Source organism: Lactuca saligna, chromosome 2, assembly GCF_052625555.1.
Source record: "Lactuca saligna cultivar CGN05327 chromosome 2, ASM5262555v1, whole genome shotgun sequence".
NCBI classification, from domain to species: Eukaryota; Viridiplantae; Streptophyta; class Magnoliopsida; order Asterales; family Asteraceae; genus Lactuca; species Lactuca saligna.
In genome coordinates this window covers 116961517-116976549 of record NC_136418.1, presented here as the reverse complement: position 1 = coordinate 116976549, position 15033 = coordinate 116961517, and the positions used below count along the sequence as shown (strand labels likewise).

Below are 15033 nucleotides of genomic sequence, written 5' to 3'. Positions count from 1 at the left end.
TACCAAATGTTGTTAACAAAACTGCCATATTGAAGTTGTCAAAACAACAAAACTTCTATCTAATATTATTAAAAAAACTACAATATTAAAGCTGTCAAAACATCAAAAAACTGCCACAACAGTAACTAAAAAGCAGGAAATGAAAACATCAAATATTGTTCCATTACATCAAACATTAGACTAATACATGTGAACCTACTAATTTGTCTAAAACAACCAAATTGTTGTCCAAAAAGCACTATCAATAAGCTCACTTCAAAACTGCTATTCACTTCCAAAATGCTATCCAATTCATAAGCTTTTACTATCCAAACAAGTCAACATTAATACATCACACCATAAATTCAATATAAAACCATGAGAAGAAATGTACATTTTAATCAATATTGTCGAAACCATAAAATCTTAAAAACCACAAGCCAAACCATTCACTATGTTTTGAAAAGTTTGAAACCGCAAGCTAAACTGTAAAGAAAAATACAAACCATAAAACCAAACCAATGATCGGTTTGGTCGGTTTCACGATTTCAAACCGAATCGCGATCACCCCTAGTTCCTACTAGAGAAAACTCACCTCACAAGTTGACTGTAGAATCCTGCGAGTAACCCCTCACTACTAACTGGCAGATCCCCGAACTGCTGATCTCTCGACTTCCCGAGCTACCATTACCCAAAATAATAATTAGTCCAAACCAATAAGTCTCCTTAGGGTAAAATGACTATTTTACCCATAGTTTATGTCACACCCCAAAACCAAGAACGGCGGAAATGTTCTGGGGCGGAGGACGTCATGCATAATATCACAACACAGTATAACAGTAAACAAGCAAACAACATCATCCATTGCATTAAATATATAATTTTAATACAAACGTGTTCCATTGAGTTATAGACACCAAAAATAATGTAAATCAAAATAATAAGATGAGTCTTGGATGCGATCCATCTTCTCAAAAGCTTTCACCGGTACCTGTCTACTGATGACTTAAGAATACGAGTTATTTTGAAAGAGTTTATCAGCATTAAGCTGGTGAGTTCATAAGTATTTTATTGTTAGTGTTTGTATCAAAATGTTTGAACATAGTTTTAAACAATAGTTTGTAAACATTGGTGATAAAAGTATGTGAATGTTTGTACGTGTTTGTAAAAGTTTAAATCTCTCAAAAAAAACCTATATTTTCTATTAAAAGTAGCCTTCTACCAAGGCGTAACTGTTTTGTATGTTAGTTTATTGTAAAAGTGTGTAATTTTACCAAGTGTAACTATCATTATCAAAATATAGTTTGTACATCATTGTTTAAGTGAAATAATCACTAAATGTATAAAAAGGATAAATTACTATAGTACTGTAGTTTTGTAATATAGGAACTACTACTGTACTAACTACCTTAAACCGGATTTATATTAAGGTATCATGTGATTTAATTGCACCATACTATTGACCAGTAACAACGACATACGAATGGTCGTAAGACGGAATGACATTTGGAACCCGCAAACCTGCAGGTCTGGCTGTAGCTAGCAGCAAGGTGTAGGATAGTCAATCCAGTATAGATCTATATGCAAACTAACGCTCTCCCTCCAAGAGAATTCTGGCTACAACTCAGGCCATGACATTTAAGGCATGCTCCGATACAGTGGATCACAATTGTTAACGTCTTCATGTATATGTAATGTAATGTTACTTGTTCTAGTATCGTTGTATATGTTCTCTTCCTAGTAAAGTTGTATATGTTCTTCTTCTAGTATAGTTGTATATGTTCTTTTCTAGTATAGTTGTATATGTTCTCATAGTAGTAAGTATTGACTCATGAATGAACTGACTCATTGATCTAGAAATTGTAGAAGTATGATCATGTGTTACCTTGATGGTAACTTACTAATGATGTAACTAATACACATGAATATGGAAGTACTTTTATGTCTATATATGTACACTTGATATATAATTAATATTGAAACGACCTTCGGACGGCTACCCGAAATCCCACCAGACCATATCCAAATCGAGGAAAAGGAAATAGGGCGGACGGCCTTCCTAAGCCTTTTAAACATTTCTTATATATCTATACATATATGGGCATGCAATTTATAAGAAGTATAATAAAGTTTAAATAAAAGTATTTGATAAGTAAAAGAGTTTATAAAACATTTTGAAGTAAAACAATTTGATAAGCAATTTGAACAGTGATAAAATCATTGGTTTTATAGTTATTAATCACATGTGATTGATGTAATAACTATAAGTATTCAACTTGTATTCCCCCCCCCCCCCCATAAAAGCATTTAAAACATTTAAAAGTATTTCAAAGGTTAATTAAAGGGGCATAAACTCACTTGTGGTGAGTGGATTGGATTAAAGTGTCGGTTACGGTGCTAGGTGACAAATGAAGACTTGTACACACGCACGAGCCTAGTTATCATATAATGAATATATATAACTAATTAGCCTCATTAGAACTAATAAAATGAGTTGGGACACTTTAGAACATGGAAACACTTTGTTTCAAGTGTTAAAGATCACAAGGATTGCATCCAAGAGCTAGTAGGGCAAAACTAGGGTATTTGTGGTCCAAGGGTAAACTCCTTGGGAGTTTACGGTCTAAATGACCTTTACCCTAGGAGTTTACGGCAGTAAACTCAAGGGTTTACGGTCTAAACTCCATTTCTTGCAACCATGAGTTGTTTGGAGGTTTAACAAGTCCTTTGAAGCAATCTTGCTAAGTGGTTTAGCCTTTGGAATGGACTAGGGCCACAAAACACCCTCCTTGAGGTGTTTACGGCCTAAGGGTATTTTCCCTTGGGTTTACTACCGTAAACCCTTATGGGAAAGGATATTGCCTTTATTTCAAGTCCTTATCACAACTAGGTAAATGTCTAAGTTAGCTTTTAGGGCTAAGAAAGGAATATGACTCATTTAAACACCTTTTTGGGTGTTTACGGTTTTGGGATATCCTTAGACCGTAAACACCTATAAATGGTGATGTTTGGTGTTTTTCAAAGCTTAAACATATCAATGGAAGGTTTAAATATGTTAAGGTAAGTCTTAAACTTCAAACTAGGGCTAAACATGGGACTTAAGTCAATTTTGGGGGACTTTATGGTGTTTATGGCCCAAGTATCATCTTGGACCGTGAACACCTCAAACATGGTGTTCTTGACCGATTTTCTTGGTGATTAATTGATATACTAGCTTACAAGAACTCAAGGATGGAAGTACTTACTATAATGATGCTTGATTTGAGCTAAAAGGCCAAGAACACTTAGTGTGTGTTCTTGGTGTTCTTGGTGTTTTGGAAAATCTAAACAAAAACCGGAAATGAATGGATGAATAGATGCACAAACACTAGATTAAGTGTTTTACTAACTTGAAATGGTTAGAACACTTACAAGGTTGAAGATTTGGAATTAAATCTTGGATGATACTTGAGAGAGTTTTTGGAGTTTACTCTTTTGACTATTGGGGAGTAAACACAAATGACTAGTTTTTGGGCAGTAAGCTCATACATATGTATGAGTTCACGGTTTTTGGGTGAATTCTAAATCCAAAACATAAAAGTTTGGTCTGGTGTTTCTAATACGTGAAGTGTTTGTAGTTTTCAAAAATCAAAACCCGAGACGACACTTTCTTTCACCCATTCATTTAAAAATAATATTAAAATAATCAAACGAACTTTATATTTCTTAAAAATAAGAAATAATGATATTAATTTATGATACAAAGTGGTTGACTTTTAGGGTTTGACCAAATGAAAATTTCGGGTTGTCATAGTTTAACTTGGTCCATATCTAAGGCCCAAAACCATGATATAAAAAGGCCCAACATCAGGTAGGCTTCGCAAGCCCACAGTGGCCCACTAATGGTACAATTTGCTAAATTGGGCCCAATCCCTTTAATGGGCCTTACCATAAGCCCAAATATATTCTTGGCCTAAATTATCTGACTTCTAATGGTCCACTAAGGCCCAAAGAACAAAAATCCAATGCATGGCCCAATTTGAGGCCCAAAACACACCAAGCCCATATCTGATGAGTACGCGGGGCATACTATTCTGTACGCTAAGCGTACAAGCTGCATGGTGTCTACGTTGTACGTACCTGCATGTATGCCCAACATACTTCTTTGTTAAGTCACTTTTCCATTAAGCACTTAATACTCTATTCCAACGGCTATAAACACAAATCCAAATCCTCTTCAACATCTTAATCAATAAAGTCACTGACTTGGTGACTTTACATGGCCCTGATAAGCCCAACCTCCAAAATGGCATTCTATTCTCATAAAGATGATCTTAACTCATGCATGAACCCATTAGGACATCCAAGATGGCAACTTTCTGCCTTAGGGACTCATTTAGAACCGAGAGGGAAACTCTAAGCCTAGGAATTGGATTTGAACCATAAGGCTCTATTCTTGGGACTAAAAAGACTACAAAACCACACTATACTAGATCTAAGCATACTTGAGGAAAGTTCAAGGCTTTATACCCCAAGGTGATCTGAAATGGAACCATAACCTCAGATCTATTGCTTCTCCTTTGATCCACCACCTTGCTATGCTCTTCACTTGCTTAGAAAATGGCTTCACAACACCAAAACGCTCTCTAATGGTCTCCTAAGCTCCAAGAACACTCAAAGAAGGATTAGGGTTTCGTGGTGGCTGTCTAAGAATGAGAGGGAGGCTGATATCTAGGGCATTATGTTCTTTATATAGTGCGTAGCCCAAAATTAGGGTTTAGGAACTCTGAGTGTACGCTAGGCGTACTTCTCGTATGCTGAGCATACTCCTCAAACACCCACATCCACTTTCTTCTCTACGTTGGCGTACTTTCGCGCCCACCAGCTTGCATGCATAGTACTTTCTTTCCACCTTTCTCCATTAAGGACCAATAATGCCAATAACTTCAAACTACTATAACTTCTTCAATCTAAGTCCATTTCCGATGAACTTTATATCCATGACAAGAAGGCGGGAGGCCCGACGCTCCTAGCCCCATCCCTAGCCTAAAACCTTCCGAATAAGACCCCGGACCCATAAAAGGCCAAATTGCCTATACCTTTGACCTTCGAGTCTATAACCGAGTACTTCAAAAACTGGGTGTTACAGATGGAGTACTGAGAAAATGATCGCCTCTTCGTATACAACATGGCAGTAACTCTAGATTATTAAAAAGACAAAAATGCCCTTGCATGACTTGCACGTGGGGTGTTTTAATGGAGAAATTAGACGAAATGTTAAGTGAGAGACCAGGCGGGTTACAAATTTTACCATTACAGATCATCCGAGTTAAAAATCTTACTCAGGGACTAGTCGTGCAGGCTACTCCAAACAACAGCGACCATCCGTGTAATGTACCTTTTTTTATTTTTAAAATTAACCATGTAATAGATGAGTCTCACAACTTATATATATATATATATATATATATATACACACACACACACACACACATATATATATATATATATATATATATATATATGTTATACCATTATTCATTTTTATACACATATAACTTAAGTCGACATTTGATTAAAATGTGTCACACCCCGAAACCAATGGCGGAAACGTTCAGGGGTGAAGGACATCATGTAAAGTATCACAACCAATGTACATAGTAAGCATAGTAAACACAAAACATTACATTACATAAGAATATTTACATTTGTTTGAAGGTAAAGTAATACATGTTTTATCTATACATTAGTTTGAACAAAAGTAAAGACGAGACTTTTATGCACTCCGTCTTCTCCAAAAGATCATGGGTACTTGTCTAATGTGGACCTGAGAATACAAGCAGTTTGAAATTCAGCATAAAGCTGGTGAGTTCATAAGCGGTTTGTTTTATGAAAATGAACAAGTTTCCTTTAGTTTTCTGAAACAGTTGTTATCCAAGAAAATCTTATATTTTCTTATAAGTAAGTTTTGGTTATCCGTTTGTTACACAATCTAGTTAGAAACAGTTTTTTATCCCAGGAAAAACCCTTATTTTCCTTAAAATTGGTGGTTGGGTATTAGTTCAGAATGCAATGTACTAGTATCTACCATACGTGTAGTATTAAGATAAGTGTTCTGAAAGCCTGAATATCCAATATACAAATGTCGAATGTCTACTATACTTAACAAAAATTTTATTTTTGAAACTCTAATTTGGCTCAGAGGAATATATTAATGGACGAAATTTCAGAACTTTGGTGACACTCAGAGACGTACACTAGCTGTATTTTCGAAGTTCTGGTGACATCCAAAGGTGTATTTTAGGCGTATTTTCTTAGTAATAATCCTAGTTTATGATTAGTATGAATCCTTCGTAAATTATAAAACATAACATAAATTATAATATTTTATAATGAGATTTACAATTAGTTTGAAAACTAACCCTGCAAGTTAAACGGTTGGTTAAAATGGTTTCCAGTGTTAAAAGCATATGGAAAATGAAACATTACAATCGAAATAATAAGTTTGAATACAAGATATTCTTGTACTTTTTCTTGTATCCCCCTCCTCAAAACATTGAAAACACGGAAAAAGTGTAGGGGTATGAACTCACCGGTCGAGAAATGCGTCAGTTAGGATGCTAAGTGTCAGTTCGGGGCTTGAACACGCGCGAGGTTCCTATGTAATATGAAGAGATACATAATTGTATCTAATTAGACTTTGAACTACTAATTAGATGATACAGTACACTCCGAGATGCAAAAACACTTTATTTCAAGTGTTAGGAGTGACCCGAGTAGCATCTAAGGGAGTGTATGGCCTAAATATGGAGTTTGCTCTTCAAGAGTAAAATCCTAACGGGTTTACGACCCTAAGACCTTATCCCCATGAGTTTACGGCTGTAAACTCATGGTGGGGTGTTCTTGGGTGCTTGATGGTCTTAAAACTCTTGTGGGGTGATGCTAGGCTTAGTTTTAAGGCATTGGAAGGGGACTTGATCATCATTTGGACCATTTGAGGAGTTTATGGCAGTAAACTAGGAGTTTAAGGCTATAAACTCTTATGTAACCATTCTTATTGTGTTTTGGTAGTCCTAGTTCAAGCACAAGTGTTTCTAGTCTAAAGTACAAGCCATGGGAAGGAAGTTAGGGAACCATTTGACCACCACAAAGGAGTTTACCGCCTAGGAACCATTCCTTGGGGGTTTATAGCCATAATCTCCATAGGGGATGGTTTATTGCATGTTTAAGGTCCCTAACAATGGTGGATGATTCTAGACTTTATTCCAATGCTTAGGAGGTGTTTAAGGGGCATTCTAACACCTTAAAAGGTGTTTACGGACTATGAAAGGGTGTTTACGGTCCAAGCATGTTCTTGGGCTATAAAATCATGTTTACCCCTCAAATGATAAGGTTTTGGTGTTCTAAGTCCAGTATTGTAAGCCCCTAAGTCATATCTAAGCTCTAAAAGTGGTTTGGAAGGGTTTTAAGGCTCAAAACCCCCATTTATGTGTGTTTGCAGCCTAGGGTTGTTCCTGGGCCATAAACACATGTTCTTGGTCCTATTTCATGAATTAAACACGAATTTGAAAGCTATATGTCTTATACTATGAGCTAGGAAGGATTACATACCAAATTGGGGCTTGAAAGAAGTGACTTTGGATCAAACTTTGAGTTTGTAAAGAGAGAGAGAGAGAGAGAGAGAGAGAGAGAGAGAGAGAGAGAGAGTGGAAAAGCTTCAAATGAAGCCCACTCAACTTTAAATATGGTTCAAGTTTGAGGCTTGGTGGAATTCTACCCGATACTGACGTTAAATGGGACTTTTGGTCGTACCCGATTAAGTTGTCGTAACCCGACGTGGTCGAAACTATAAATTATTCCAAGTGAATATTGGGAATGTTTTCACTTGTTTCTAATGGTTTGGACACTCATGAGGTCAAAATAAAAGTCTTAAATTAAATGACCTAATCCAAAATGTTAATGAAAAATTGAAAGATAGACGGGTTTTGCTGATGGGAACGGGTTATCGTGACATATTTTTTTTGAATTGTCACATTATCCCCCCGTTAGAGAAGATTTCATCCCGAAATTTAGAATTAAGACAGAATAATGGGTTTGGAAAGAGACGTGGATATTTCCGTTTCATCGAGTCTTCGCGCTCCCAAGTGAACTCAGGTCCCTGATTGGCATTCCAGCGAACCTTCACTATCGGGATGCGACATTGTTTCGTACGTTTAATCTCTCAATCTATGATTTCGATTGGTTCTTCCATGAAGTCCAGACTTTCGTTGATCTCGGTCTCATCAAAAGGATTACTAGGATTTCATCGGATAGGCACTTCTTAAGAATAGAGACATGGAAGACAGGATAGATAAATGGGACTTGATGGTCATTAATAGTGTCTTCACTTTGCAACTTGAATTCTCCTTTCGGCTAAGGACTTTTGCTACCACATTGGCCTTTCTGCATCAGAGTGGTTAGGTTTTTGGCGATTCTAGAAAAATTATGGATGAATCTGCGATAGTAGCCGGTGAGACCCAAGAATTGATGGATTTCTGTGGGTGTCTTCGGTGCCGACCAATTCTCTATCACCTTGATTTTGGACGGGTACACATGTATACCCTCTTCGCTTACCACGTGACCAAGGTAAGCTACCTTCCGAATCCAGAATTCACACTTGGAAAATTTTGCGTACAACTTCTCCATTCTAAGTGTTTCCAACACTAACCTCAAGTGTTGTTTGTGATCTTCTTCGCTTCGGGAATAGACAAGTATGTCGTCAATGAACATGATGATGAACTTATCCAGTAAAGGACGATACACCCGGTTCATCAAGTCCATGAACACAGCCGGTGCATTGGTTAAACTGAAGGGCATCACTACGAACTCGTAGTGTCCATATCGAGTCCCGAATGTTGTCTTGGAAACATCATTCTCGTGAACTCGAAGTTGATGGTACCCTGATCTAAGGTCTATCTGCGAGAAGTAACTAGCTCCCTGAAGTTGATCGAAGAGGTCATCTATACGAGGAATAGGATAATGGTTTTTTACTGTCAACTTGTTCAACTCGCGGTAGTCTATACACATCCGAGAGGATCCATCTTTCTTCTTCACAAACAAAACCAAGGCTCCCCAGGGTGAGGAACTCGGTCTGATGAACCCTTTGTCGAGTAGCTCATTAAGCTAACTGGATAACTCCTGCATTTCTGCTGGAGCTAAGCGGTACAGAGACTTGGCTACAGGATTAGCTTCAGGAATTAGGTCGATATGAAACTCGACCTGATGTTCGGGAGGAATTTACGGGAGTTCTTCAGAAAAGACGCCAGGAAAGTGGCAGACTTCGGGGATGCTCTCGAGGTCTTTAACTTCCTATTTCTCGTTGATTACATAAACTAGGAATGCATGGCACTCCTTTCACATAAGCTTTTGAGATTTGATGCACGAAATGACGCGAAGATTGGAACTGAGTTTATCACTGTAGATCCTAAGAGTCTGGTCAGAGGGGGAGATTGGGACGGATGGCTTTTTCGTAACAAATGGATATCAGCATGATTGGGACTCAACCAATACATGCCAATGATAACATCAAAGCGCTTTATGGAAACTGGCATTAGGTCAATGGGAAAAGAATGATCGTTCAGGGTAAGGGTGCATCCTATAAATATGTCGTTAGCGTTCTCTTTCTCACCGTTAGCCGTCTCGATGGTAAACGTTTCGGTTACTAGTTGAGGACTATGTTTAGAGTATACTTTTAGTTCAGAGCACTTCGGCCCCTTAGTGTTTATAGTCGTATACCATGTAAGGTTTCGTATACTTAGTTCACTATAAACAAGGGCTCTGATATCAATCTGTCACACCCGAAAACCAATGGCGGAAACGTTCCGGGGCGGAGGACGTCATGTAAAGTATCACAACCAATGTACATAGTAAGCATCGTAAACACAAAACATTACATTACATAGGAATATTTACATTTGTTTGAAGGTAAAGTAATACATGTTTTATCTATACATTAGTTTGAACAAAAGTAAAGACGAGACTTCTATACGCTCCGTCTTCTCCAAAAGATCGCGGGTACCTGTCTAATGTGGACCTGAGAATACAAGCAGTTTGAAAATCAGCATAAAGCTGGTGAGTTCATAAGCAGTTTGTTTTATGAAAATGAACAAGTTTCCTTTAGTTTTCTGAAACAGTTGTTATCCAAGAAAATCCCATATTTTCTTATAAGTAAGTTTTGGTTATCCGTTTGTTACACAATCTAGTTAGAAACAATTTGTTATCTTAAGAAAAACCCTTATTTTCCTTAAAAGTTGGTGGTTGATTATTAGTTCGAAAGCCTGAATATCCTATATACAAATGTCGAATGTCTACTATACTTAACATAAATTTTATTTTCGAAACTCTAATTTCGCTCAGAGGAATATATTAATGGATGAAATTTCGGAACTTTGGTGACACTCAGAGACGTACACTAGCTATATTTTCGAAGTTCTGGTGACATCCAAAGGTGTATTTTAGGCGTATTTTCTTAGTAATAATCCTAGTTTATGATTAGTATGAATCCTTCGTAAATTATAAAACATAACATAAATTATAATATTTTATAATGAGATTTACAATTAGTTTGAAAACTAACCCTGCAAGTTAAACGGTTGGTTAAAACGGTTTCCAGTGTTAAAAGCATATGGAAAATGAAACATTACAACCGAAATAATAAAGTTTGAGTACAAGTTATTCTTGTACTTTTGCTTGTATTTCCCCCTAAAAACATTGAAAACACGGAAAAAGTGTAGGGGTATGAACTCACCGGTCGAGAAATACGTCGGTTAGGATGCTAAGTGTCAGTTCGAGGCTTAAACACACGCGAGGTTCCTATGTAATATGAATAGATACATAATTGTATCTAATTAGACTTTGAACTACTAATTAGATAATACAGTACACTCCGAGATGCGAAAACACTTTGTTTTAAGTGTTAGGAGTGACCCCGATAGTATCTAAGGGAGTGTATGGCCTAAGTATGGAGTTTGCTCTTTAAGATTAAACTCCTAATGGGGTTTACGGCCCTAAGACCTTATCCCCCATGAGTTTACGGCCGTAAACTCATGGTGGGGGTGTTCTTGGGTGCTTAATGGTCTTAACACTCTTGTGGGTGATGCTATGCTTAGTTTTAAGGCATTGGAAGGGGACTTGATCATCATTTGGACCATTTGAGGATTTTACGGTAGTAAACTAGGAGTTTACGGCCATAAACTCTTATGTAACCATTCTTATTGTGTTTTGGTGGTCCTAGGTCAAGCACAAGTGTTTCTAGTCCAAAGTGCATGCCCTGGAAGGAAGTTAGGGCACCATTTGACCACCACAAAGGAGTTTACTGCCTAGGAACCATTCCTTGGGGGGTTTACGACCGTAATCTCCATAGCGGATGGTTTCTTGCATGTTTAAGGTCCCTAACACAATGGTGGATGATTCTAGACTTTATTCCAAGGCTTAGGAGGCGTTTAAGGGGCATTCTAACACCTTAAAAGGTGTTTACGGCCTATGAAAGGGTGTTTACGGTGCAAGCATGTTCTTGGGCCGTAAACTCATGTTTACCCCTAAAATGATAAGGTTTTGGTGTTCTAAGTCTAGTATTGTAAGCCCCTAGGTCATATCTAAGCTCCAAAAGTGGTTTGGAAGGGTTTTGAGGCTCAAAAACCCCATTTATGTGTGTTTGCGGCCTAGGGCTATTCTTGGGCCGTAAACAAATGTTCTTAGTCCTATTTCATGAATTAAACACGAATTTGAAAGCTAAATGTGTTATACCTTGAGCTAGGAAGGATTACATACCAAATTGGGGCTTGAAAGATGTGATTTTGGATTAAACTTTGAGTTTGTAGAGAGAGAGAGTAGAGAGAGAGTGGAAAAGCTTCAAATGAAGCCCACTCAACTTTAAATATGGTTCAAGTTTGAGGTTCGGTGGAATTCTACTCGATACTGACGTTAAACGGAGCTTTTGGTTGTATCCGATTAAGTTATCATAACCCGACGTGGTCGAAACTATAAATTTTTCCAAGTGAATATTGGGAATGTTTTCACTTGTTTCTAATGGTTTGGACACTCATGAGGTCAAAATAAAACTCTTAAATTAAATGACCTAATCCAAAATGTTAACGGAAAAATTGAAAGATAGACGGATTTTGCTGAGGAGAACGGGTTACCGTGACGGAATTTTTTTTTTTTTTTTGATTTGTCACAAAATGTGACGTCAAATACAAACTCTGAAGCCCTTACAAATGTTTTTGTACCGAGATTTCAACTCACTATATATATAACTTAAGACAACAAAGCAACCATCATGCCATTAATTTCAGTAACTTTAGCCATGTAATAGAATTTATACAAATAAGATGTTACATAAAATCCCATATTTCTAAATGTAGAAACTACAAGTATACACAAACTAATCAACCCAATATTCCATCAAGTGAATTGGATCATTGTATTCAAGCCCACAAGGCCACAATTGTCGGTATATTTTATAACTTAGGCCACAAATCACAATAATTGGGGTTTAAATTTGGCCCATTAGATCCACATTCACAGTAAACGCATATAAACCCTAATTCCCATTTACAAACCCTAACCTCTCCTTCTCGTTATCCCTCGGAGCAAAAACCAGCAGACGCCGCCTCCTCTCCGCCGAGAACCATGGGTCGCGTCCGTACCAAAACCGTCAAGAAATCCTCTCGCCTGGTAATCGAGCGTTACTACTCCAAAATGACCTTGGATTTCCACACCAACAAGAAGATCTTGGAAGAAGTTGCCATCATTCCGTCAAAGCGCCTCCGCAACAAGATCGCCGGATTCTCAACTCATCTAATGAAGCGTATCCAGAAGGGTCCAGTTAGAGGCATCTCACTCAAGCTACAGGAGGAAGAGAGAGAGCGCCGTATGGACTTCGTCCCCGACGAATCCGCCATTAAGACTGACCGTGTTGAGGTCGATAAGGAGACAATTGAATTGCTTGCTTCTTTGGGTATGAGCGAGCTTCCTGGGATTGTTCTCAAGGAGGATACTCCTTTGGTTTCCACAACGATACCCGGAGGATACGGCGGTGGTCGTGGTGGATATGGTGGCGGAGCTGGAAGGAGGTACTAATCCGCGGTGCTGTTTTCCGGTTTTTGATGGGTAATTTGTTGTTTACAGTTTTACATTATCTATGATTTCTCTTTTAGGGTTTTGGTAAACGCTATAATGATTTGAATGTTTGAGGACATGAGCTGTTTTCACTTTTAATTTGGATTGAATTTCAACAATCAGATTTCTATTTTGTTCTAATATCATGCGTCTTTATCATATTTCTGAATGGTATGTCTGCTTTGTTTTATAGAAGTTGATAATTTTGGGTCTTAATCTTCTTGTTAAGATCTAGTTTCATCTGTTTATGTTGCCAGAATCTAACTTTTAGGATTAGATTCACTTGATAGTTTCAGTAAGCCTACGAATTATAATCTAGAATGAAGAACTTATTGATTAAGATTCTAAATACTAATAGCATGTCTGATGATTTTATATCATTAAAGAAAATAACTATGTTTGATGATTTTTCTGTTTGTTTGAGCTAATTTAAATGATGATAATTTAGTAATTTACCCATTTAAAGTTACCCAATGTTTGATCGCCCTTATGAATTTATAGTTGTTTACTTTTTATGCCATCTTAATTAAAGAAGATTGATTAATACTTTTTTAAATTTGTGAAAAGTATTGTATTGTGAGCTTTTGCGTATTTTTAGATGAAATTGTGTTTTATATTTGTATGAAATTGGGTATAATAGAAAAGGAGATTTGAATATTAAAATTTTAAAGTATTTAAGCTATTATCATGTTTTGTTTGCTTATTTAAGGATTTTAATTACCACAAACGTTGAGGATAGTGAATATATTTTACTTGCTAAATTCATATCCTTCTACTAAATATTTATACTTATCATTGGATCTTAAAAAGTAATGTGGACAAATTAGGGTTGTTTGTATGGTTGGTTCCAAATTTATTTTTTCACTCCAAAGGTCCTTGTAGTTTAGTTATGCTTATTTAAGGATTTTAATTACCATAAACGTTTGTAAGTTTGGTTTTAAATTTATGACTCAATTGTCTTTTGAGTCAAAACCACACCATGTTTTTCCTTAATAACTGTTGGTAACTTGTTCTATGAGTGTTTGTGCAAACTCAATACCTTTCTATCCATTTTGTTTACTTCTTGAATGCAAGTTTGCAATAAGCATTTTATTTGTTCATTGCTTTATGTATGTTTATCTTCCATTCCTAATAACAAAAAAACATAACCTTATAGGATTTGACCAACCATCAACACAAATATGAGCAAATTAGAACACAATAATAACATTTCAGCAAACAAATGTTACATTTTTCAGCACACAAGAACTTCTAGCACACAAATATGAGCTTTTCAGCAACCATTTCAGCACAAAAAAATCAGAAAAAAAAGCAATTCAGCAAGGATTAAACAATAATACTATTTCTTCACACAAAAATGAGCATACCAGAAATCGGCATACCAAAAAATAGAAAAAAATAAAGCAATTCAACAAGTGTTAAACAATAATACAATTTCAACACACAAACATGAGCATACCAAAAATCAACAACATCAGCAAACATTTTACTGAATAAGAGAAATCTATGAAAGGGGAAGCAAATCAGCAAAATCGATTAGAAGTGGAAAATCATTTAACCAGAAATCAATATACCAGAAAATTGATTTTAGCATACAAGAAAATCAATTTCAGTTTAGCAAAACGATTTTAGTTCAAAAAATTTATTTCATTGATTTTAAACTAAAAACAAGAACCGAAGAACATACCTGTCGATTGTTGACGATCTAAAGGGTTTGATTGAGCGTCAATGAAAAGAGAGATGCGCTGATGAAGGGCTAATGGCGACGGGTTAAGGCCGATGATTAGAAGTAGTGGAGAAGGAGGAATGACGGCCGAAGGAAGAGGGAGGAGAAGAGCGGCGGTGTGCTCCTTTTTTTGAGTCTGTTGTGTTTTTGTTATTAGGGTAGAGAAGAGTTTTGAGCTGGTTGGTCCACTA

The 15033-nt window shown here is 36.7% G+C and overlaps 1 protein-coding gene across 1 annotated transcript; it reads left to right on the top strand.

Moving 5' to 3' along the window:
* The first annotated feature begins 12540 nt into the window (after nt 1-12540).
* On the top strand, nt 12541-13257 carry LOC145031399 (small ribosomal subunit protein eS17-like). The gene has a single exon (XM_078979941.1). The coding sequence runs from the start codon at nt 12628-12630 to the stop codon at nt 13075-13077; it is 450 nt and encodes a 149-aa protein (XP_078836067.1). The 5' UTR covers nt 12541-12627; the 3' UTR covers nt 13078-13257.
* Nucleotides 13258-15033: the final 1776 nt, after the last annotated feature.

Bases quoted from the DNA above. Each gene is read 5' to 3' on its own strand.
- LOC145031399 (XM_078979941.1), top strand. From the start codon at position 12,628: ATGGGTCGCGTCCGTACCAAAACCGTCAAGAAATCCTCTCGCCTGGTA.